Source organism: Molossus molossus, unplaced genomic scaffold, assembly GCF_014108415.1.
Source record: "Molossus molossus isolate mMolMol1 unplaced genomic scaffold, mMolMol1.p scaffold_m16_p_3, whole genome shotgun sequence".
NCBI lineage: Eukaryota > Metazoa > Chordata > Mammalia > Chiroptera > Molossidae > Molossus > Molossus molossus.
In genome coordinates, this window is record NW_023425366.1 from 80,676,062 (window position 1) to 80,700,414 (window position 24,353).

At 41.3% G+C, this 24,353-nt stretch overlaps 1 protein-coding gene across 1 annotated transcript in view; it reads right to left on the reverse strand.

Annotated features, from left to right (window-relative positions):
- Positions 1 to 24,353, reverse strand: part of EPB41L4A (erythrocyte membrane protein band 4.1 like 4A) — a 245,863-nt gene that overhangs the window by 134,596 nt on the left and 86,914 nt on the right. The window contains exon 3 of the mRNA XM_036279396.1: positions 9,419 to 9,523. Within this exon, the coding sequence (XP_036135289.1) occupies positions 9,419 to 9,523 (105 nt within the window). The remainder of the gene's footprint in view (positions 1 to 9,418; positions 9,524 to 24,353) is intronic.

Here is a 24,353-nt window from a genome sequence, read left to right on the forward strand (position 1 = left end):
CATCCTATATGAGTCTTTTGTTGTGAGGTGGGTCTCTTGTAAACAACATATATGTGAGTCATGCTTTCTTATCCAGTCAGCTACTCTGTGTCTTTTTATGTGAACACTCAAAATATTTACATTTAAGGTGATTATTAATATGTACTTATTCATTGCCATTTTTGTTTAGTGTGGTTATATTTTTCTTCCTATTTCTTTTACTAATTACAGCCGTCCTTTTAGCATATTATGCAGTGCTGGTTTGGTGCTAATATATTCCCTTAGCCACTTTTTGTCTGGGAAGCTCTTTATTTGACCTTCTATTTTGAATGATAGCCTTGCTGGGTAGAGTAGTCTTGGATTTAGATCCTTGTTTTTCATGACCTTGATTATTTCATGCCATTCCCTTCTGGCCTGTAGTGTTTCTGTTGAGAAGTCAGCAGAGAGCCTTATGTGGGTTCCTTTGTAGGTAACCTATTGCTTATCTCATGCTGCCTTTACGATTCTCTCTTTGTCTTTAATTTTTGGCATTTTAATCATTATGTTTCTTGGTGTGGGCCTATTTGGGTTCTTCTTACTTGAGACTCTCTGTGCTTCTTGAATTTGAATGCCTTCTTCCTTCACCAAATCAGGAAAGTTTTCTCTCACTATTTCTTCAAATATATTCTCTAACCCTTGCCCATTTTCTTCCACTTTGGGGACTCCTATGATGCAAATGTTATTATGTTCCCAGTTGTCCCACAGTTCTCTTAAGCCGTCTTCCTGTTTTTCAATTGTTTTTTCTGATTGGTTGATTTTTTCTACCCTGTCTTCTAATTCATTGATCCGGTCCTCAGCCTCTTCTACTCTGCTGGTTAGTCCTTCCCATGTGTTCTTTATTTCTGCTATGTCATTCTTCATTTCCACTTGGTTGGTTTTCAATGTTTCTATATCTTTACTCATGGTGCTGATGTCCTTACTCATGCTGTTGAGCTTCCTCAAGATCATGGCTCTTAACTCTACCTCTGATAATTTGCTTAGCTGCATTTCATTTATCTCATCTTCGATAGAGTTCTCTTGTTCTTTCCTTTGGGATTTGTTTCTTTGTTTCACCATTTTGGCTATCTCAGTGTGTGTTGGAGCCTGTCAAATTTTCCCTGTGGGTGTTGGGTTCTGCTGTTTGTGGCTCCCTCTACTGGGTTTGGATGAGCCTGGGCAGGCCCACATTAACCCCCACTGTCATGTCTTACTTTCCTGGGTAGATTTGCAAGCCCAGGAAAGGTTCAGCTATACTCTAGCTTATTGCCTGGAGGCTAGTAGTCTCAGTTACACAGAGCCTTGAAATGTAGCCCTGGTGTTCTAGTAAGAGGATTTCCAGAGGGTGGGACAGATGCTGGTTGTTAATGAGCCTCAATTTGCATTTCTTTGTCTCACCTGGAAAAGGCTGAATCTCCAAGGGCAGGGCTGCTGCTTTTCCCCACAGCTCTGGGAAGGAGGAAACTGGCCACTATCCTTTGTGGCCGCCACTCAGCAAAAACTCTGAATGTCGCCCTGGCCGGTTTGGCTCAGTGGTTAGAGAGTTGGCCTGCGGTCCAGAAAGACCTGGGTTCGGTTCCTGCTAAGGGCGCGTACATCGGTTGCAGTTTGTCCCTGGCCCTGGATGGGTCGTGTGGGTGGCAACCACTCAATATGTCCCTTTCACGTTGATGTTTCTCTCTGTCTCTCTCTCCCTCCCATTCTATCTGAACAAAATATCTTTAAAAAATGTCCTCGGGGTGAGGATTAACAACAACAACAAAAAAACTCAGTGCCCTCCAAATCTCAGATGTCCCCACAGATTTCCAGTCCAGTCTGCCCTCCCTCTACTGGAGCCCCAGGTGAGTGGCTGTAGCGAAACCAGTGCTCTGTTCCAGCCTTTGCACTGTGGAGCAGGCTTGGTAATTTATCCCCAAGGGCACTGCTCACAGCTAAGGCCGTCTGTGGGCTCCCAGCCCACCACCCTCTCCCGCCTCCACAGATCCTACTGGTGTCCCTGGTTAAATGGTCCTGTCCGCCTGCTTTTCTGTTGCTTTCTTTTGAATATTTGTCTTTATTTTAGTTGTAATTCTTGTTTGGTCCTGGGAGATCGTCTGTGTAGCTTCCATTCCCTCCGCCGCCATTTTCCTCTCTCCTCATCAGTTAATTTTGTTCATTATATTCCACAAAAAAGTGAGATCATGTGATACTTGTCTTTCTCTAATTGGCTTATTTTGCTTAGCATAATACTCTCCAGGTCCCTCCACGTCATCTCAAAGGATAGGAGATCTTTCTTTTTTAGAGCTGCATAGTATTCCATTGTGTATATGTACCACAGCTCTTTTATCCACTCATCTACTGATGGACACTTGGGCTGTTTCCAGATTTTAGCTATTGTAAATAGTGCTGCTACGAACATAGGGGTACACATATTCTTTCTGATTGGTGTTTCAGGCTTCTTAGGATATATTCCTAGAAGTGGGTTCACTGGGTCAAATGATAGTTCAATTTTTAATTTTCTGAGGTAACACCATATTGCTTTCCATAGAGGCTGCACCAGTCTGCATTCCCACCAGCAGTGTACCAGAGTCCCCTTCTCTCCACACCCTCGCCAGCACTTGTTGTTTGATGATTTGTTGATGGCAGCCATTTGGACAGGTGTGAGGTGATACCTCATAGTTGTTTTAATTTGTGTCTCTCTGATGATTAGTGACATTGAGTATTTTTTTATATGTCTCTTGGCCATTTGTATGTCCTTTTTGGAGAGATGTCTATTTAGGTTCTCTGCCCATTTTTTTAATTGGGTTCTTTGTCTTCCTTTTGTTGAGTTGTATGAGTACTCTATATATTTTGGAAATTAAGCCCTTATCTGATATATCATTGGCATTTTGCTCTCCCATATAGTGGGTTCCTTATCTATTTTTATGCTTTTTTCTTTTGCTGTGCAAAAGCTTTTTAAACATTTATTGTTTTCTTTTGTTTCTCTTGCCTTAGGTGTTGCTGCAGCCTGATTCTTAAAGTCAGGCTGAATTCAATTCTATATTCTGAGAAAAGCCCTAATTATATGAAACTTCTGCTTTTGAAGGAGTCAACTGTAAAGAAGCCTCAACTGCTAACATTAAAACAAGACATGATTTAACTAATTTCAACACCTGAAATAGTACAGTATATCACATTTACCCCTATAACTGCTCTCAATAGCAACAAAACTCATCTTCCCAAATTTCCAAAGGTGTTTAAGAGTCTAGAGTTTGATTCTCTCTCTTCTTTCCTCCAAACTGTTTCCTTTCCTCTACTCCATCTTTAAAAAATACATGTATCAGCAGCAATATTTTCCTCCATCCTAGTTTCAATAGAAAAAGCCTTCTAAATGTTTAACACCTTATAATCTACAAAAAGCTTTCACGAGTTCTCTAATTTGGTCTTGCAACAATCCTGAGAGTTGGGAGAAGGGAGACATTATTATTCTCAAGATTCAGGACAATTAAAGTGACCTGACCATTCATTAGGAAGAGATTCGGGACTCAGACCTATCATGTGACTTCAAAGGCAGTTAGTTATCTGTTCCACCACACCACACTCCATTTATACTAACTTTTGAACACCCAAAAAGGTGGCTCGTGTTCATTCCCGCCTCAGAGCACTTCAAATTTGCCCAATTCTTAGAAATGAAGAAGTCTCCACCGTAATTTCAATTCTCTGCTTATCATGAGCAGATCTCACCATCTCCCTCTCTTGTAACAAGGAATCTAATTTTGAAGCCACTAATATTGCTCACAGACATCTGGGGATGTACACGCAACCGAATCACAGAAATGCTGAGCACCTGCAGGATATATGCTCTCATTACCCAGGGGAAGTACAGTCCTCCCTCGTTTATTGCGGTTAATCGGTTCCAGACTCTAGCAGTTGCACCTGGTGTTGAAGGATTCCTGGGGTGCTCGAATACATAGGCCTACAGTCCATACATACAGTAATTTTAATTTTAATTATAATACAGAGGTGTATAATTGACTCAGACAACCGAGCATGCACTGTATCATTTTCACTGTCTCGATCAACTTTTTAATGAATATATTTGAAAAAGCTGTGATAGAGTGAAGCCGCAAAAGTCAAAGCGAGAAGTGGCGAGGGACGACTGTAAGTGTTTCAGGTCTCTGCCTACCGTGGTGAACCCAAACAAGAAAGCCCTCGCATTTCCATCGAGCAAGCAAGATAAAATGCTTTCCACTGTAACCACGTGTATTCGTTTCTTTTTGCTGCAGGTCACAGAAATGTATTCCAAAGGACAGAAGTCCAAGATGATCTCACTTGGTACAGCAGCCTGAGTGTCTGTGTCACCTACCAAGTTCCTATGTATTTGGAAATGGGACCTTTAGGAGGTAATGAAGTCAGCAGAGTCCATAAGTAAAGGCCAAGGAGCTAAGTAGCTCTTTTTCCCATGTCAAGTTATAAGAAGTCAGTTGTCTGCAACCTAGAAGAGGACTCACACCAGAACCCAACCAGGCTGGCCCCTGATCTCAGACTTCCAGCCTCCAGTCTATGAGAAAGACACGTTTCTTGTTTAAGTCACCCAGTCTACGGTAAGTTGTTTTAGCAGCCCGAAATGGCTAAGACACTGCGCTAAAAATCAAAGTGTAGGCAGGGCTGTGTTCCTGGGAGGATCCTGGGAGGATCTGGGAGGATCCATTTCCCGGCCCTCTGCAGCTTCCAGGGGCTGTCTGCGTTCCTCGGCTCAAGGCCCCCACCCAGTGAATGATGACTGACCTCTGCTTTGACTGCTGCATCTCCTCCTCTCTGACTCTTCTGCCTCCCATTTTCATGTACAAGAATATTTGAAATTATACTGGTTAATATTTGAAACTCACCTGGTTAATACCTCCTCATTATAAAATCCTTAATCACACCTGCAAAGCCCCTTTGGCCTTGTAAAGCGACATGTTCACAGGTGCTAGAAATTAGGACACAGAGCATAGAGAGAGCTGGCACCCGTTCAAAGTAATGATACACCAAGTAGCCCTGGGCCAGCAGCTCCACTGGTTAGAGCGATAGCATTGTAATTACCTAGTTATTAATAACAGGAAAGGACCAAAGGGAAGGCCAGATATTATAGGCATGTTCCCTGCAAAACACTGGGAGAGGGATCCAACAAAGGGAAGACAGACGCATGCCCAGTAAAGCTGGGATGATATAGGGAAGGTACTTGCCTGTCAATCAGACCTGAGGACAGAGGTGGTTGGTCAGAATGGGTGTGGCCACTGCAAGCACATGGCAATTTGGGATATATAATCCCCTGATTAAAGAAGTTCACCCTCTTGGTTCCTCTTGGCGTGCTTGGCTCGCGGCTCACACTTGGCTTCCTGGCATTCTCCCGGGAGGCCCCCGGCCATGTGGACTCCCACAGACAATGGGCTAATGGACTGCAGTTAGCCTGATGGTGGACTGGATCCTGCTCCAGCATGGAATGAAAACTGGACACTGGCTCTGATTTCAGCTCTACTGAAACCCCAGCTATACTTTTCCTATGACTGGACTAAGGGAAATGGGACTTTAGAAACCCAGGGGTGTAACTCCATGGAAATAAAGCTTTTCTACCATATTGCATTTTCCTATAGGAGTCTCAGAAAATTCCTTTTCTCAGGATATCACAAGGACTCCACCCCCAGCAAAAACTGGGGGAGATGAGGAACGTTCTTATCTGGTAACAGAGCGTCACCCCAAAACACCAAGCAAGGTTGCAGGTTCGACCCCTAGTCAGGGCACATATAAGAAGCAACCAATGAATGCATAAATAAGTGAAACAACAAAGCAATCTCCCCCCCCCCCCTTCTTTCCCCCTTCCTCTCTCTCTCTCTCTCTCTTTCAAATCAATAAATTAAAACAAAATTTTTTAAAGGATACGGCAAACAGAGCTTCTGGGCCATACACAGTGAGGAGAACGAGACGGTGTCCAGGCTGAGCTGGCAACTAAACTGGTGATAGCCAGCCCTCGAATGAACTGGAGAACAAACTTCTCTGGAAGTTCTGCTGCTCTAGATTCTTGGCCAGTACTACAAGGTCATTTAAATATGACAACTAAGTGGCAGGACCATTAGACAAATCTGGATCTCTGACTCCCATGTGTGTTTTTATAATCCCTATGACAGACTGCCTCACAACCACCTTAAATCCAGGCTGGACATTTTCTCTAAGTCAAGCCAAGGCCCTGATATCACAGCGCCACAGCCCCCACTCAGACCAGCTGGATCAAGAAAGAACCTGATGACAGAGGCCAGCGCAGAACAGAAAGCAGGCTCCGTGCCCAGGCTAAATGCTCGCACGTTTGTCTGCAGGAAGAGGAGCTCCAAGCATGTGCACCTCACGGTGCATCTTGAAGAGCTTGTTACACAAGGATGCCTGGGTTAGCACGTGCGGAGCTGTCGATTCCGCCTCAATAAATGTGTCTCCACGAAGAACCGCTTTTATTTTCTAGAGATCCTTCTGCAGACCCTACCTGAGAAGCACAATCAAGAAAGCATGGTGCCGCCCTGGCCGGTATGGCTCAGCGGTTAGAGCATTGGCCTACGGTCCAGAGAGACCCGGGTTCGGTTCCCACTAAGGGCATGTACTTCAGTTGCAGTTTGTCCCCGGCCCTGGTTGGGTCGTGCGGGCGGCAGCCACTCGATGTGTCCCTTTCACGTTGATGTTTCTCTCTCTCTCCCCTTCTCTCTCCCTCCCACTCTATCTGAACAAAAAATGGAAAAATGTCCTTGGGTGAGGATAAAAAAAAAAAAGGAAAGAAAAGAAAGTATGGAGCCCAGAGTGTTTCCAATCCTGTCCGCTGTACTCCTTCAAGAAGCTTGCCTTAACAAGGTTTACATCTATATAGCTGTTTCTCTTTACACATAGAATCAATGCCTTTGCTACATGAGCGACCCAGTTGTAATTTAACAAAATTCACATTTTCCTATTTAATATTTCAGGCGATAAGTTCCCTTTCCCCAGAATCCTTGAGACTGTGCAAAAGAGAGGAGGGCCTGCACCTATCAGGCATTCATTAAATAACTGCTGAAGGGCCATGAGCACATGCACTCAGGCCAAAGTAAACGACTCTCTTGCCACAAGGCCGACCTGAGAAGTTAGCTTATTGTAAAACGCCATTCAACTCCTCTCAACACACATTAATACGTAAATTGCACAGAAAGAGAGAATTCCTTAGTATCCTAAGCATGCAGAGCCTTTTTAGCCTACACGCATTCTGGTCAGGGTATTATAGCGGTGGCAAAGTTTTGGTAGAGCCATGAGGACTCGGAAATCTGGTCCTAATATTTGAAGGTCACGTGACCTTGGGGAAGTTGCTTAACCTTTTCAGCCTTCATTTCTTCATCTCTAATGGTAGGATGATAAAACCAAACGTGTACAGGTGTTCTGTGCGTGCCATGACAACGTACAGAACATCTGCAGTGGTGCCTAGGCATTGACAATGAAGGTGATGGGTAACGATGATGAATGAGTAGGCCCTCCAGGGCAGACCAGTTCCCTGCCATGTGAGGTCCACGTGTCCTAAGGACATGTTCACCAGGCATGTGGCTCTCTAATTCTCTACAATAGCTGCCTATCTTCTCAGGCAACATGCACTAAATCTCTGAGGTGGGCACAAAGCCCTCCCTGCTAGTCCAGCTCGCTTGCTTATACTCTGCATGCTTATACTGTCACCATAACTAATACTGGGTGCAGGTTACCCAGACGCCCTCTATCAGCCCTGCACAGTACACCCTCCAGAACTGTCCGCTGTGATGAAGGGTTACCTGGAGGGAAGGCAACTTTCCACGACCTTATTCTCACACCTTCCCACAATTAAAAGGAACATAAGACAGACATTTGAACATGCAAAGACTATGCAGGGTTTAAAAATCACCTCTACTTTATCTGAGTTCACCAGAAAAAAAATTCAGGAGGTAAAAAATCATTTTTTCATGTGATTTACACACCTGATCAAAAAAATTACTTAAGAACTTTCCCCTTCTGATTGTGTAATTTATTTTCTCCTAAAACACTTATATTATAAAGACTATCAATGACAAACTTTAGGAATAAAGGTAAAAAAAAATTGGGGGGGTGCTTATTCTAAGCCCTAGAAAACTTTGAACAAACTATCAATACCAACTGCTAATTCTTTTGTAATGACACATGCCATTGTTTCAAATCCTCTAGCTTTTCACACTTTCCCCCCTTTGGAAGGGGGGGGGAGACAGATAAGGTCTATATAATTTTAGCAAGACAGTCTTTGTAGGCAAGGTTTGACATACGAGATAAGATCAAAAAATTCTATATTTTTTCTGCCAGGAAAAATGTTATTTCAGAAATATGAACGTAACACAAGACATCTTCCACTGCCTTCAATCGGTCTTTCGGTCAGATTTGCAGCGATGCCACATTGACGCATGGCCTGTGCGGACAGAGCTCAGTGAACTGTTGAACACGCCATTCCCTTTCTTTGAAGTGTCCATTAACAACTGCTGGCCTTTAGAAAGCTCTTCCATCCTGTGGAAAGCTCACCAACACACCCAATTTTTTATTGCTGTTTTGTGAAATCCTCCCATGTAACAGTACAGGCTATGGAACTAGCTCAAGAAAAATCACAACTTATCACCATCAGTAACATTGCATTTGCCTGCTCTTCCCACCCGAGCACATTCCGGGACCTGGGCAGGGAAACACCACTCGGCAGTCAGGTCCCTCACCAAACAGACCCCGGGTGGCCCAGTGGAGGCAGGGAGAACTGATGAAGGAAGATGAGGAAACATTTATTTCAACAGGAGGTAAACAGCATGAAAAATAAAAAATCAAATAAGGTATTTTCAAGGTAAGCCCAGGCACTTTGCTAAGACTGTATCTGAGGTTAAGATCCTTCCCAGACTAAAACAAAAGCCACTAATGAATATCCTTTTGTACCTCAAAATCATGACCTCCAAAGTCTTTCCACTGTTTATCATCTAAGAGATGCTTCTCAGTCTTATAACCGTACAGAGTGGATACTAACCCATGTGGTGAGTTTCTCAGTCACTCTCTGCAGCCAGGAAATTCGGAGTGAAAACCTTGTGAACACCTGACATCAAACACCAAAACCTTGGGTACCTTTATTACTCTTTTTTTTTTTTTTTTTTGTTACAGATGTTTCTCCTGTTTTCCCCATTGACATCCCCCCCCATCCCCTTAATTACTCTTGAATGAAAATCCCTACTTATTTTATTTTATAGTTGCTGGTCCAACTTCTGAAACTTAGCCACCTTTTGGCAAAAGGGGGGAAAAAATGCAAAGAAATTAGCCAGGGAAAACATGTTTAAGGTTTTCACATTCATTTTCATTTACAAGGACCCTAACCACCTAAAACCACAGCAGGAAATGCCAGAGATACAGTGAAATTTGTAACCAGAAAAATTTAACATGAAGTCATTGTACTCACTGTCTGATGGCTTCTGTCACAGTAACGCAGCCCAAAATAATCTATCTCCACAAGGTTGATGTGACGGAATACGTGGTCAAGGACAACGGAACCTTTCGTTGACTTCTGCAAAAATAATTCAGTTTTATTTTTATTTTTAACAGCGTGTTTTGTCATTCTCAGTGGGACAGTCACAGCTCGCATCTTCTATTAGCTCTTCACAACAGGAGCAATGTTATTAGCTCACAGCTCTCTCTATAAATTTGCCTCAGTTACAAAAAAAAAAGGGGGGGTTTTAAGTAAAGGGTATTACAGAAATTGCTTTGGAAAACAATGTTAAAATTGTAGTGGGCTTTAAATGAATATAAATTTATTTTCTTATGGAACTGTAAATTATCTTCAGGACAAAACTTTTTTAATAAAAATATTTTTATATAAAGAGCATCTAATAAATTCATTTTTTAAAAATGTATTTTGGTTAAAATCCCACAATTCTTTCATTTTCAAAAGCAGTTTTCACCTACAGTGTTACTCTCTCAACTGATACAGAAGATATATAAAATGTAAATAACAACAGCCAAAGCTTTTATTTTCAACCCTCAACTAATAAACCATAGATTAAAGATGTCAAATTTGATGTTCTGCAACACCCGAGCAAAAATGGTTTACGGCATCTTTCACATAAGCAAAAACATAAAGAAAACATTCCCCTTGGCTGCTTTGTAAATGCTGACACCTATCTAAAAATCTAATCTCTCATCTCCCTCTCCCACTACATACACAGATTCTTTAAATTAAGATTCTTATCTTCTAATAGATGAAGTACCAATTATTCACACACACGAGATAAACATTTAAGCAGCAAGCACTATTCCACACACCACATTAATCTTGATAATAATCCATTTCGATGGCATACACACAGATCCAGTCATTTCCTTTCTGTTGCCCCATCATTGGCAGATTTAACAGCACAGTAAAAAAAAATCCCCAAGAAGTCACACATTGTGTTAATGAAGCAGGGCTTTGTTCAGTTACATGTTCCCTGGGAGACTTAACGTTGCATGCTTACTCCTGCAGGAAGAGTCCTCGGTATTGCACTGCTTTTAGAAAATGAATCTGTAGCATAAGGGAAATGTTTTCATGAAATGTATAACAAAATGGGTGATAAAAAGGTAATAAAAGCACACGCTGGGAGAAAACAGTTCTTATTTCAAATCCCACAGGTATTTTGTCTTCCTCTAATTTATCTTGGTTAAAGTTAACTGGTCCCTTTTCAAAATCCATTCGATTATAAACAAAAAGCACTTCCGTGGCGGATCCTGAGGGTGCTGGCACAGTACTAACGCCACATCTAGTAAACCGTCCCTGTGCCCACACACCTGTGGCCTTCAGCTAGGCTAAAAATCTGGGAATTACTCATTTGAAGGATATGCATACTTAAAATCACAATGGGCACTGCCAAAAAGACTATTACAATTCATTCGATGAGAGTATGTTTTCCCACACCCTTGCCAACATTTGGATTGAGCAAAATTTTTCCAATCTGATAGAGAAAAAAGGGGGGAGGGGTAATTGCTCTGCCGTGTGCTTACTAATCAAGTACATTTCCTAGCAATCAGGTTAGGCATTCTCTAACCCAAAGTTTATGAGCAAATTCTATTAAGTACTTCTAACACAATTTCACTTAGTATCTTTAGCTCTTCACTCTGTCTGGAGGTTATTTTTGTGCTTGTGATAAGGGCCTAACCTAGTCTCCAAATGAACAGACAACAGCAGTGGCATCTTTTTGCAGAAAGGCCATAACTTCTTTGGATTTGAAACAACTTTATCATCTACTAAATGAACCCACATTCAATCCCATGGATCATTCCTGGACCAATCCTCTAAGAGTTTAATAAGTTTACTTTAATTTGTTGATATCTATCATTCTTTTTTCAAAATTGTCTTTGCCAATTCTTAGACATTTTTCTCTACTAAAAGAAATTTAGAACCAGCTTCACAATTTACTAAGCAATTCTGTTGGGAATCTGATGAATTAAATTTAACTGACAGACTTGGGGGAGGGGCATGATATAATATTTACAAAGTGAAACATATATGGTTTTCTTTCATATCCTTCAAGAAAGTTTTATAGTTTTTTTTAAAGTAGGTCTTACAAACTCTACTTGGTTTGGGCTTTGTCTGTGGCGGGCAGAATTTATAAAATGGCCCCCACCGATTCCTGGGCCAGGTTCCCCAGCATTCTCGAAGTCCTAAGTAGGGACAGCCAGGCAACCCACCGCCTCCTCTCCCTTGCACTGTGAGAGCCGTGAATATTACGTTTAGGCCCAAGAATCATGCCCAGGTCCCAAGTAAAAATCCCGAGTAAGAGTATAGAAATTTAAATTGCATACTATAAATATCATCATGAATACAAATAGTTTACCATAGGAATGTGAGTACACCAAGCAGAATTCTTGGTTATAAACAGTAATAGTAGACTCTTGCTAAGTAGCCACGAAAGGAATTTACTTGAAAGGTTCTGGTGTCTTGCAGTTCTGCAGGCATCACCTGAATGGTTGCTTGGGTCTTCTCCTCAGCCCAATACAGCCACGGCCACTAAATTTGGAGCAATCCTTAATCCATCACTATCTCTTTCCATAGCTCTGCCCACGTTTTTGAGTATGGTTTTCACCTTCAATTGTTTCACATTTGCTTTTTGCCTCAGGAATTTTTTTTAATAGTTTCTGGCTGGCTGAGAACAGCCTATCTTATTTTCCAGGCTGCTGTGGAAAATACACACATATCTTTCCTGTTACTTCAAAATATTTCTGGAAACCGGTGTGTGAGGCTAGTGTTTCATCTTGATCTAATCTCCTCTGGGTCCTTTCTCCTAGTCAGGCACAGACAGGAGCAGACGGAGTAACTAGAACAGGAGAGCCATGCAGCCCCAACCTAATTCTCCTGACCCCAGCAGGTAAAGAAGTGCTTCGTAAACAACAGGATATTATATATACATACACATACATACATGTATTTAAATCTGCCCCATTTCAGTGCTATAATATATATTATATAATTTATAATTTATATATAATTAAATTTATAAATCAATATATATATAATCGAGATTGTCTTTATGAAAAATATTTTATGATTCTACTTCCACAAGAAATGTTAGCTTTTTCATACATACAATCTATTTATAAAGTATAAAAAAAGACATAATACTCTACCCGTGAAGAATATACACAAAAGCAAGCTTGAAAAACCAGTTCAGTAATTTGAAAAGTATATAGAAACTGCAAAAATTTCATGCATGGAAGAAATCACCATTTTTCAAAACTTTCATTCCAAAAATACCAGCACATAGTCTGTCGATCCTCTGTGACAGCTTTGCATTTATATAGACTCTGGTGCTGAAAATTCTTTATGGATATAATCCCTCAGCATATTTGTTATCCTGTACAGAGAACCCACAAAGAGAACATGCAGTGTTATGCATGACTCCAAAGCTGACCTATGAGAAAATGGGATGTCTCATGATGCCCTGTACAGCTTTCTCTATATTACAGGTGTGTCTACACACGCACCTGGAACACAGCCAGGTGCACCTCAGAAATACTATAGTTCTGTTACTACTTCAGGCAAACATACACATGAGACACTTCATTCTCATCCGTCATCCTGTAATATGACAAGACTCAGATGCATGGATGCCAGGTGAGGGGGTGCACACCTCCAGCTCACACGTCTGCCTGTCCTGCCCCCTTCCAATCACCCTTCCCCCATCTGAATTCCATCATCACACCTTCTGCTTTTACACTAGGGCTAATTTTATTCTTCATGTGGCTTCCTCATAGGAACTGCCTAGGGGCTATATTTTGAAGTTCACATTGAAAGTCTTCAGATTTCAAAGAAGTCATACTTGAATAAAAAAAATTAAGAACTGACATAAGAGCAAAAGAAATAACTAGAAATACCCTGGGTAAGGAACAGGCCAGTGTCAGGATCTATAACTAGAAAAGGACAAGTAAGTACCATCAAGGATATGATAAAGGAAACACGGCTTCATTCATTCAAATATTTATTGAGTACCTACTGCATGCCAGCAAATGATTAATCTCTAGGAGATGGAAAAAGTACACTAATAAAAATGCCAGAGGAGAGCAAGATGTGCCTGGAAGGTGATACAAAGACCCCCTATGAGGGAAGCACTTATTGGTCCATGAGACCCCTAAAGAAGCCCTGGGACTGTAGAGTGACTAAAACTTCTAGATAGTGGTTGTCATCAGAAGCTTTTTTTGTACATCTGACTAATTAGCACACACACATTTTACTTGGATAAAAGTATTTCTAAAAGGCACAAGTATGCCAAGTGGAAACTCATCATCACCTGTTTTGGCTCACAGAGGTGGTAGTTTGGTGGATCTGCTGCGCACACGAAGAGGTCTGTTAAGTAAGTAAAACGCAGAGACAAGGCAGGATTACAGTGCTGAGTTGTCGATTTGTTGACCATGTTTACACATAAACAAGTCACACTCCCCATCCCCCCCCAAATATGTTACTCTAAGACTTTTTAATCTGAATTCTTCCTGAGCCCTTTGAACCGGAGGAACGAACTAGTGCGGTTCGACCATTAAATACCAGTGTGGTGGCCACAGGCCCCTGTCCTTCACCGCCGGGATACAGGCTTCATTTCTAAGTCAGATGGTTACTGTCATTTGAAGCTTAAGGAAAACTTGTCTCTTCACTTTGCTTCTTTCAATATTTGGCAAAAGACAGACATAAATATGATCGTATTTAGTACCATTCCAGTTCTTTCTGACCTTTTATAGAAGAAATCTCTACCAAAATGAGAAATCTCTAAGCTGCTACAAAATAAGACATAACTGTGACCACGGCACTTAGCTACGTGCTCAAGGATTTTCGGAAGACAGAATTTAAAAATCGTCTTAGTCACGGAATGGGCCTCCACTAACGAGACCTGGGAGTTGAGCAACAACATAAATATTGGGAAAGGAGTTCCTGAGGCCTCCCTGGACCTTGGCTTGTGTCCACTGTTCTCTTTATCTCAAATATCCTCCCGCTCTGTCATCGCCAAAACCCACTTCTCCTTCAAGACCCAGCTCCAACGCCGTCTCCAGAGCCTGCCCTTCTGCCCTCCGCCTCCTGGGGACCTCTGCCTCCACCGAACCCACGGTGCCTGTTTTCTAGCACATCGCTGAGGCTTACACTGTCCTCCCTCTGTGAAATCCATTTTCTATTTCTCTTAACTTTTCTAATATTTAGACATTTTGGAAGCAAGTGCTGAGCTATACGCCACATCCTTCCCAAGCGGTCCAATAATTTACCCTCAGGAAGAACTGCCAAAGGCACTGAACTCAGGTGACGGGCCAGCAAACAAGGGACAGAGCAGCCATGCTGGACACGGGGTGGCGTTGAATCAGACCCCCCTCCCTGTCTCCTTCGGAAGATGTCCATTGTTCCTGGCCAATCGGACCTAAAAGCAAAGAGAAGCCTCAGCGGGGCAGGTTGTCCTGACCTCAGTGTGTATCTGATCCGAAGCTACTTAAGTTCACTTTGAACTGAAAAGACCTTCATTTGGTGCGGTGTCCCGCATTCCAACAGACTGCGGCTCCAAAGGTCGTGTCAGAGTAAGTAGCCTCTATTTGAAATTGATAAGATATCAAACAATACAGGGGCCCGAGATTAAATTTGATATGTAAATCTCACAGACGTGGACGGTTTTCTTGATGGAACAAAATAAATCTGACAGGAATTTGGTTTTCCATCATCAGGAAAACAAGACAAAATAGCTACGAAACAGTAAGAAGAAAATAAAGGAAGCGAGACTGGCTTTTCATTTTATAACTCCACTCAGAAAAACTTCATTTAAATGTTACCCTATATTCATTGACTTTCCAAATAAGGGTAAATGCATGCCTGGGAGAATTTTCTGGATTGAGTTATGCGCCACTTACAGCTCAGCCCACAGAGGTGGATAACTTTTCCTACTGACACACTGGCAACGCTGTGGAAAGAACAGAGCAAAAGGAGACTTATAATCTTTGAGAACGACTCCCAAGTAGGATAAGAGTATTAGAAAATGCCATCGGTGAGACTTTCAACCAGAACAAAGAATTTTTCAAATGAGTAGTAACACCTTTGCTGATTAACACGCCACTACAAACCAGAAAGGCAGGTTTTTTACCAGCTGCACAGAATAACGATTACATTCAAGACGAACTCCTTCACAAAATTATTTCATGTTATGCCTTGAAAATTCACCATATTTTTATTTGCCAGTTTGACCTATGAGATTTCAGGTTCTCTGGGAAAGCATAAATCACATACCATTTTCTTAGGCCAGGCCCATCGGGATAAGGTAAAGTAGAAGCTTGGAGACATTTCTCAGGCATCAGTGGTAACTGCTTCTCAGACCAAGTATTGTTAACCACCATCTAATGGGGTTTGTTTTTGTTTTTTTCCCAGTTATAGTTTACATTCAGTATTATTCTGTATTAGTTTGAGATGTACGGCGTAGTGGTTAGACAATCATGTACTTTTTAGAGTGGTGCCCCCGATGTTTCAAGTACATACCTGGCACCCTACGTGGTTATTGTGGTATCTCTGAGTCAAAAGGCAGATCCATTTTTCATTTTTTGAGGAAACTCCACACTGCTTTCCATAGTGGCTGCACCAGTCTGCATTCTCACCAACAGTGCATGAGGGTTCCCTTTTCTCCACACCCTTGCCAACACTTGTTGTTTGTTACTTACTGATGATAAGCATTCTGCCAGGTATGAGGTGATATCTCACTGTGCTTTTAATCTGCATTTCTCTGATGATTACTGATGTTGAGGAGCAAGTTTTCATATGTCTATTGGCCACCTGTACGTCCTTCTTGGAGAAGTGTCTATTCAGGTCCTTTGCCCACTTGCTAATTGGGTTGTTTGTTATTCTGGTGTTGAGTTGTCTGAGTTCTTTATAAATTTTGGATATGGACCCCTTATGAATTGTATCACTGGCGAATACTTCTATCATCTGATGGTTTTTGACTAACAGTTACCTTTACTGCTAGGTGAGGAATTTGTAAAGAAAGGCCTCATTTAGTCATAAAAGAGAGTAAAATGTGTTTATTTTTCACACATTAAATATAAGCAAAAGGTGTTGCTTATATTTCTCATATATAAAAGTTTGTTCAGCCCTAAGCAGTTTTGTTCAGCGGTTAGAGTGTTGGCCTGCGGACCAATGAGTTGCGGGTTCGATTCCGGTCAAGGGCATGTACCTCAGTTGCGGTTCGTCCCCGGCCCTGGTCGGGGTCGTGCAGGAAGTGACCAATTGATGTGTCTTTGTCACATCGATGTTTCTCTCTCTCCCTCTCCCTGCCTCCCTCCCACTATCTGATGATAAACAGAAAAATATCTTCAGGTGAGGATTAAAAAAAAAAAAGTTTGTTCACACAAATAAACTTTTCTCAGAGTTTTATCTAATGTTTTTGTTATCTATTGCTATGTAACAAATCACCTCAAACCTTAGTGGCTTAAAGCAACAGCCACAATGTGTTCATGATTCTGGACTTCGGGCAGGGCTTAGAAGAAACAGCTCACATCTGCTCTATCTGCTCTTGGCCAGAGAGGTTCACGTGGGCTCGCGCACCCAAGGAGGCTTCGCCCACGTACTGACATCTCCCTCGCGGTGAGTGGGACGTCTGGAGGCTGGCTGCTTCTCTCTCAGCCTCTCGTCACGGTCTCTCTTGCTCGAAGTCCTCTCTCCATCTCGTGGTGCCTGAGGGCTCCAAGGGAGCAAGAGCAGGGGCTGCCCAGTCTCGAAGGCCCAAACTAGCACAGTATCACTCCTGATGTCTCTATTGCTCAAAGTGAGGCAGAGGATCAGCCCAGATGGAAGGGAAGGGAAACATTCCATCTCTGGGTCAGAGGAATGGCGTGAATGTCCAGTGAGTGACTGGAAGAATCACTGGTGGTATCTTTGTAGACAATCTACCACGTATCGCTTCCCGATCTCCCTCTCTATACCGATGCTATTCTTTATGAGATTTTCTCTGCTCAACTCATCTTCACTGCAATGCTCCCAATTACAGCAGTCTTGAGCATCTAGGTTTACAGAACTATGCTAGATGCTTTCATATACTTTACCTCATTCAATCCCTGCAGGAGCTATATGATCTTAGCATTTTATTCCCATTTTACAAACAAGGTCGGAGAGAGGTTGGAAGAGGATAAGCAGTTTGGCAACAGTCACACACAAGTTCGTGGAAAGGTAGGATTCTAACTCAGAAATATCTGACAAAAGCCTGAGCGTGTTCCTTTATTCCACTGGTTCTCAAAGTGTGATCTGAGGATCCCTGGGAGGACCTGGAGACTCTTTCAGTACTCCATGAAGTCGAACTGTACGCCCAACGTTACTAATCTGTTATTTGTTGTTTTTCTCTCCTTCTCCCACGAGTATACAGTTTCCGGAGGTTACAAGGCTTATGATAGCTGTCATAACAATGCATAAAGCAGATACAAGAATCCAACTATTCTCCATTAAGCCAGATATTCATGTGCAAAGATGTTAGAACATTGTTATTCTCAGTAAAACTGTTTTATTTTGAAAGATATGGTTGTTTTCATAAAAACGTTGATTCCCTGGTTTTGACAAACACAACATGATTATATAAGATATTAACATTAGGGGGAACTGAGTGAAGGGAACTCTTAATCAAAGATTAAGACTCTCTTAATCTCTGAAATTCTTCTGCAAATCTGATTTTATTCTATTTCAAGTAAGCATTTAGAAATTAACCTTTGAGCTAAAAAAGTTTCATAGGTAACAACAGAAATACACAGTGAACCGAAATTCTGTCGATTCTAGTCATTACAGGTCAAAAAGTAAAATCAACACTGAAATATTGGTCAATATAAGACATTTTCATAACCACAACCTTTCTTTAAATGTTTTAAGTAAAAATAAAAGTGTTATACATCCTGAAAAAACAAAATATTGAGTATTTATTAATAACTGCTTTTTTCGGGACATTCAAATGCTTATATTTTTATATATATATTTTTTCAAATGCTTGTATTTTTAAAACTCACAGGCCTTATAGAGCAGGAGAACATGGGATAAGCCAAGGATTTGGGTTTTACAAACATAATCCCTCTTTGAGGTATAACCATTTGAACTTTAATTTGAATGATAAAAAGACTATATTTCAAAACCTTAAGTGTACTGTGTTTAATATCAGCAAGTATAAATTCAGGAGAAAAAACTAAACATTTTAGCCTTGACCAGTTTGGCTCAGGGGTTAGAGCATCGGCCTGCAAACCAGAGTCCCAGGTTCGGTTCCCGCTAAGGGCACATACTTTGAGGTTTGTCCCTGGCCCCGATTGGGTTCGTGTGGGTGACAGCCACTGGATGTGTCTCTCTCACATCAATGTTTCTCTCGCTCTCTTCCTTCTTCTCTCTCTTCTGCTCTATCTGAAGATAAATGCAAAAAAATGTCCTCAGGTGAGGATTAAAAAACACAACTAAACATTCTACTTTATATAGAAGGTTTAAGGAACAGTTTTAAAAATCCATTTCCTACTCCCAATTTTTTCAAGATGTGGTACAGCAAAGATTGCTGCAAAGTTTTTTACTCTCTTCCCATCAAGAGGTCTAACTCCCGCCCAGCCAATGTGGCTCAGTGGTTGAGCGTTGACCCAGACACCAAGAGGTTGCTGGTTCAAATTCTGGTCAGGGCACATGCCCAGGTTGTGGGGCAGGTCCTCAGTGGGGGGCATGCAGGAGGCAGCCAATCAATGTTCTCTCTCATCGATGTTTCTATCTCTCTCTCTCTCCCCCTTCCTCTCTCTAAAACCAATAAAGGAAAAAAAAAAAAAAAAAAAGGTCTAACTCCCCTCTCCTTGATTCTGAGCTGGCCTATGACCACAAAAGTTGCTAAAACAGGTCCAGCATAGCTTTTAAACTGGCTGTTTTTTCACTGGTGTCTTAGAACCTTGAGCCATTATGAAAGAAGTCTAACCACCCTGCTACAGAGGACATGTGTAGAGACCCTGAGACTAGTAAGAAGTGGGGCTCAGCTAAACCCAACCTTTCAAGATGCCAGGCCTGTGAATGAAGACATCCTAGGCCTGTGAATGAAGACATCCTTGGCCCCTTCAGAAGAGCCCAACTGCTTGATCAAGACCAACAAGTCCGTGGTCAACACCACATGGAGAATATTGCCCAGCAATGCCTTGCTCCATGTCCTGATCTATAAACCATGAAACATAAAAAAATGGCTGTTGTTTCAAACCACTAAATTTGGGGTAATTTTGCCCTGGCCGGTTTGGCTCAGCGGTTAGAGCGTCGGCCTGCGGTCCAGAGAGACCTGGGTTCGGTTCCCGCTAACGGCACGTACTTCGGTTGCAGTTTGTCCCCGGCCCTGGTTGGTCGTGCGGGTGGCAGCCACTCGATGTGTCCCTTCACGTCGATGTTTCTCTCTCTCCCTTCCTCTCTCTCCCTCCCACTCTATCTGTACAAAAAATGGAAAAATGTCCTCAGGTGAGGATAAATAAATAAATAAATAAATAAATAAATAAATAAATAAATTTGGGGTAATTTTTAAAATACAACTACACAACCACAGGTTATCAGATAAATGGTAACAATCGATTGTCTCAGTCTAGAAATGTAGATCCCCATAAAGAAGAGTCAAAGTATTTATCAAGCACTATTAATTCTTCTGTCTTCCATCACGGTTAGACATGTAAAACACATACATTAGGAAATTCTCAAAACTCTCCAGTGAAAACCTATTTCATACCCACCTTGAATCTCCTGGCACTATCGTACTCCCTCCACCCTTGTTTCTGGCACACCTGGCAGCTTATCTCTGGACACCATAGCACCAGCTTCTTATCTGGAGCTCTTAGGAGTCTCCATTGTTAACATAATAAATATTTGGTTTCTTTAACTAGGTATTTCCCTTAATACAAATGTGTCTTTTCCCAAGTATTGGTCCTAGTGGGTAGGACATGACACATGTTCCCAGACTCCTGTGTTGTTTCATCACATTATATCCTGATCAAGCCCTTATTTTGCTGGAATTTTTTTCAGAATTGAGAAAGCACTTTTTTAATCTTATACAACATCCTCTTAAAAGACAGAAAAAATGCACCCATTTAAGAACAATGGAATTGTAAGAAAGAAAATAAAGGACAATAAAATATAATCTGCCTCACCCAAAACACAGTCAATGCTTGGATAGAGATCACTGCTTTTCTACCAGGTGACAATTCTGTTACCACTGAGCTGTACCTGCACCTGTGATTCCACAGAACAATCGCTGCATGTTAGTGGATTTAAAATGCATGGCCCTAACATGAATGATGATTTTTTTACTGTCATCTCTCAAATACCTAGAGGAGCCAAAAAAAAAAAAATAGTCCTTCCTCCTTTCCCTTCCTTCCTCAATAATTGAAAAATTCCATTGAATAGCCATTAAGGTCCCTTCCTCTTTCTTGTTAGAGATGGACAGCAGGCTTAGGTCTGAGCCAGATGGTTATCTGGTGGGGTTGGGGTTGAGCCAAAGAGGCATCTGAGCAAGGATGGCCACGGAACCAGGCAGCAGCCAGGCAGAGTTGGCAGACTGGTTACATACAGAGTGATTAAGCAATAAGCAAATATACTGAGATGAACAGGCCAGGTTTCTCCTGTTAGAGAAGGGAGTTAGTTACAAATATGGAAAAGGAGAAAACAAGAATGAACCCTGTAGACACAGAGGTACCGGTGTGAGTACATGATTTAGTTCATTTAAATAAATACAGGTGCATGTACACACACACACATACACCAAACCTCTAGGTCTCCCCACCGAGAGGGCATGAGAGCAGTGACACCTCCATAGCAATGATCACACCTAGCACCCAGATCTTTGGTTTCTAAATATCATTCTCTACTCCTTAGAAAACAGACTGATTCAGGGCTGGGACAGGGAAGTAAAACTAAAATAACTGTTTACACCAAAAAGGAAAGGAGTGCTCAATGAATGTTGACATTTCCTAAATATACAGGAGCTAACTTGCAAGGACTCCTGCAGCACAATTTGTCAAAATAAATGAAAATATCAGATTACAATCCCTTGAGAGGAATCCTTGAGTCCACATGAATACAAACAAAAAAATGAGTAAATAGAAGAGAAAATACCTCCTCACAGCAAAAAACCAACTAATAAATGTAGAAGGAATGACAGAATTAGAAAATCATTATCACAGTTATAACTGATTCAGTCGAGTGAGTGAAACTTCAAAGGAGGAACGGGGTATTTATAAGGTCTCAGAGTATCTCCCCACAAAGTATTAACAACCAAGGATTAAAGAGAAACTTGACAGTGAAAAATCCTGTGACCATATCAAAGTTAATTTTTCTGTACTTTCAATATATGTACTTTATTATTTTTCAGTTAGAGTTTACTTTTTTTAAATGTAATCAGGCAGAAAGGGTGTTCATTTTTTAAAATATTTTTTCTTTACTGATTTGAGAGGGGAAGAGAGAGAAACATCAATGAGAGAGAACATCGAATGGCCACCCCTGCATGCCCCTCACCGGGGATCGGGCCCGCAACCTGGGCATGTGCTCTGACCGGGAATCGAACTGGTGACCTCTTGGTGCATGGGTTGAATAATCTGGGATTATTTTGCTCTAAAGAAGAATATAGAGACAATTTACAAAATGTAAATGGGGTCTGGGGATTAGAGGACCATACTGTCATCTAACCTCCTGATGTTGATAGTTGTGCCCTGATTATGTAGTAGAGGGTCCTTGTTTGTAGGTAATTTGCACTAATGCATTCAGGGTAATGAGTCTCTTGTTTTCAACTTACAAAGGATTCAGTAAGAGAGAAAAATAATAATAATAAAGTCTATGTGGTAAAATGTTACCAATAGTATCTGTGGACAAAGGGTACAGAACAGTCTATATTATTTATTAAGTCACTCACCCTTCCAACCTTAAAATATGTGACTTTTGATCAAAATAATTTAGGAGACATTCCAATTTAAAATATAAAGTGTGACTTTGTTAATATTTCTATGTCATAATATTTCAAACTCACATAAGTCAGTATCATGTAAAATAATAAAACTGACAATACTGACATTTATTGGCACATATTAGTACTTTACATATACTAACCCCACCTCACAGCAACCCTATGAGATGATGATAATAGAGCTGATACTATTTGCCACACACTGGGCACTGTTCGAAGAGCACTGCATCTTTCCATAAAGGTGAAACTCATTTAATCCTCATATCAATCAACTCAAGAAAATAGGTGTTATTATTTTCCTCATTTTAGAGACAAGATCATTGGATCCTATAGGCTAAGCAGTTTTCCCAAGAGGTCACAGACAGTAAAGGGCAGAGCCAAGACTCAAGTCTCAGCTGTCTGACTCTAGAACCTGTGCTCCAAAATGTCCTTCCACTGTATGTCCTAGGAGAGCTAGAGAATGCGCCTGAAGCCAGAGTTCTCTCAGAACTCTTAGGTGGAGGGCTCTTAAAAGTCCTATGTGCCAAAGGACCCACATGGGTTAATTATAGATTTTAAAGCTCTTTGAAGATACTTTGCCAGAGATCTTAATTGGTTCTACTTGGAAGGACACTGTGGCTGCTGCCTGGATGCATCCAATTCTGCTGACCCCAGCAGACTTCACGGGTCACTGTGTTGGTGAGCTAAAGTACTCTTGAGGATCAAGAAGTCTCCCTGTAACTCAGTAGATGGGTCCCAGGTTTGATGGCTCATACTTATCCATCATAACACACATGTGCACATGCATGCACACACACAAACACACACACACACATTTTATCCTCTAGGACTTCGTGATTTACCACTTCCCAAAAGTCCTCTTAGCTGTCTGAGGAACAGACATCCATTAAGAGTCAAAGATAAATTACAACCCATGTAAAGGGTCTCAGCCACTTGAATGAGGGAGACCAAGATAAATAACCAGACAAAAAGCATCTAAGAAAAAGACAAAACAAAATAAGAAGGGGAAAGGCCATGGGGACTTCCAAGGAGATACTATTAGAACACAGAATAAAGCTTTCTAAAACCAAACTGCATGATTTCTGAAATTACAATTTCAATAGACAAAATAGAAAAGGGCACAGTCACTACTAAAAACCCATTCCATATACTGAAATATCAAACAGACATCACAAGCACAAATACAGAGACATGGAGGACAGACGAGGAGACAAGACACTCAGAAAATAGGCTTTCCTGGAGGAGAAATGCTAAACAATGGAGAAGAAATAATTAGGCACAAATAGTGGGACAAAAGAAAAGTAAATCAGCCTGAGCTGAAAGAAGGGATAATGCTCTAGACTAAAAGGGCTACAAGTTCAGGCAGCATTAACAAACATAAAAAAGACACATGCCTAGCCTTGTAAAATATTTAAACTGGGACAGGAGTCATCTGCAACCACACTTCTTACTATTGCATTAACATGACTTTACTATTCAACTGTCTGCATTAATAGGACTTGACTATTTCAGGAAGCTCTTACCCAGCAAGATGAAGTCACAGATAATTTCATTGTTGGTTTCAGGAACCTACCAGAAACCCATTTATCTGAACAATGGACAGCTCGGCTAATCCTTATTAAATTTCCTTTACTCAGACCACCAGTCTTAAATTATTTTATCAAAAACTTTCTCTAATTCCACGTCCTTGCGCTACACAACCTGCCTCATACCAGACCCGAATAAACTCATAAATTCCCCATTTCGGTCCTCCCTCCTCTGCAACACTCTGTCAATGTCATGGTCTCCCTTACTGAAGGAGGCAATAAACTTGACTTTGCTTCATCTACAGGTTATTCTGTTGTCTTTTCGGAGTCAGCAGACTCTAAAGATCAAGAGGAAGTCCTCTAGTCAGATATAGTCATTCGAACAAATTGAACAGAGGACTTATAG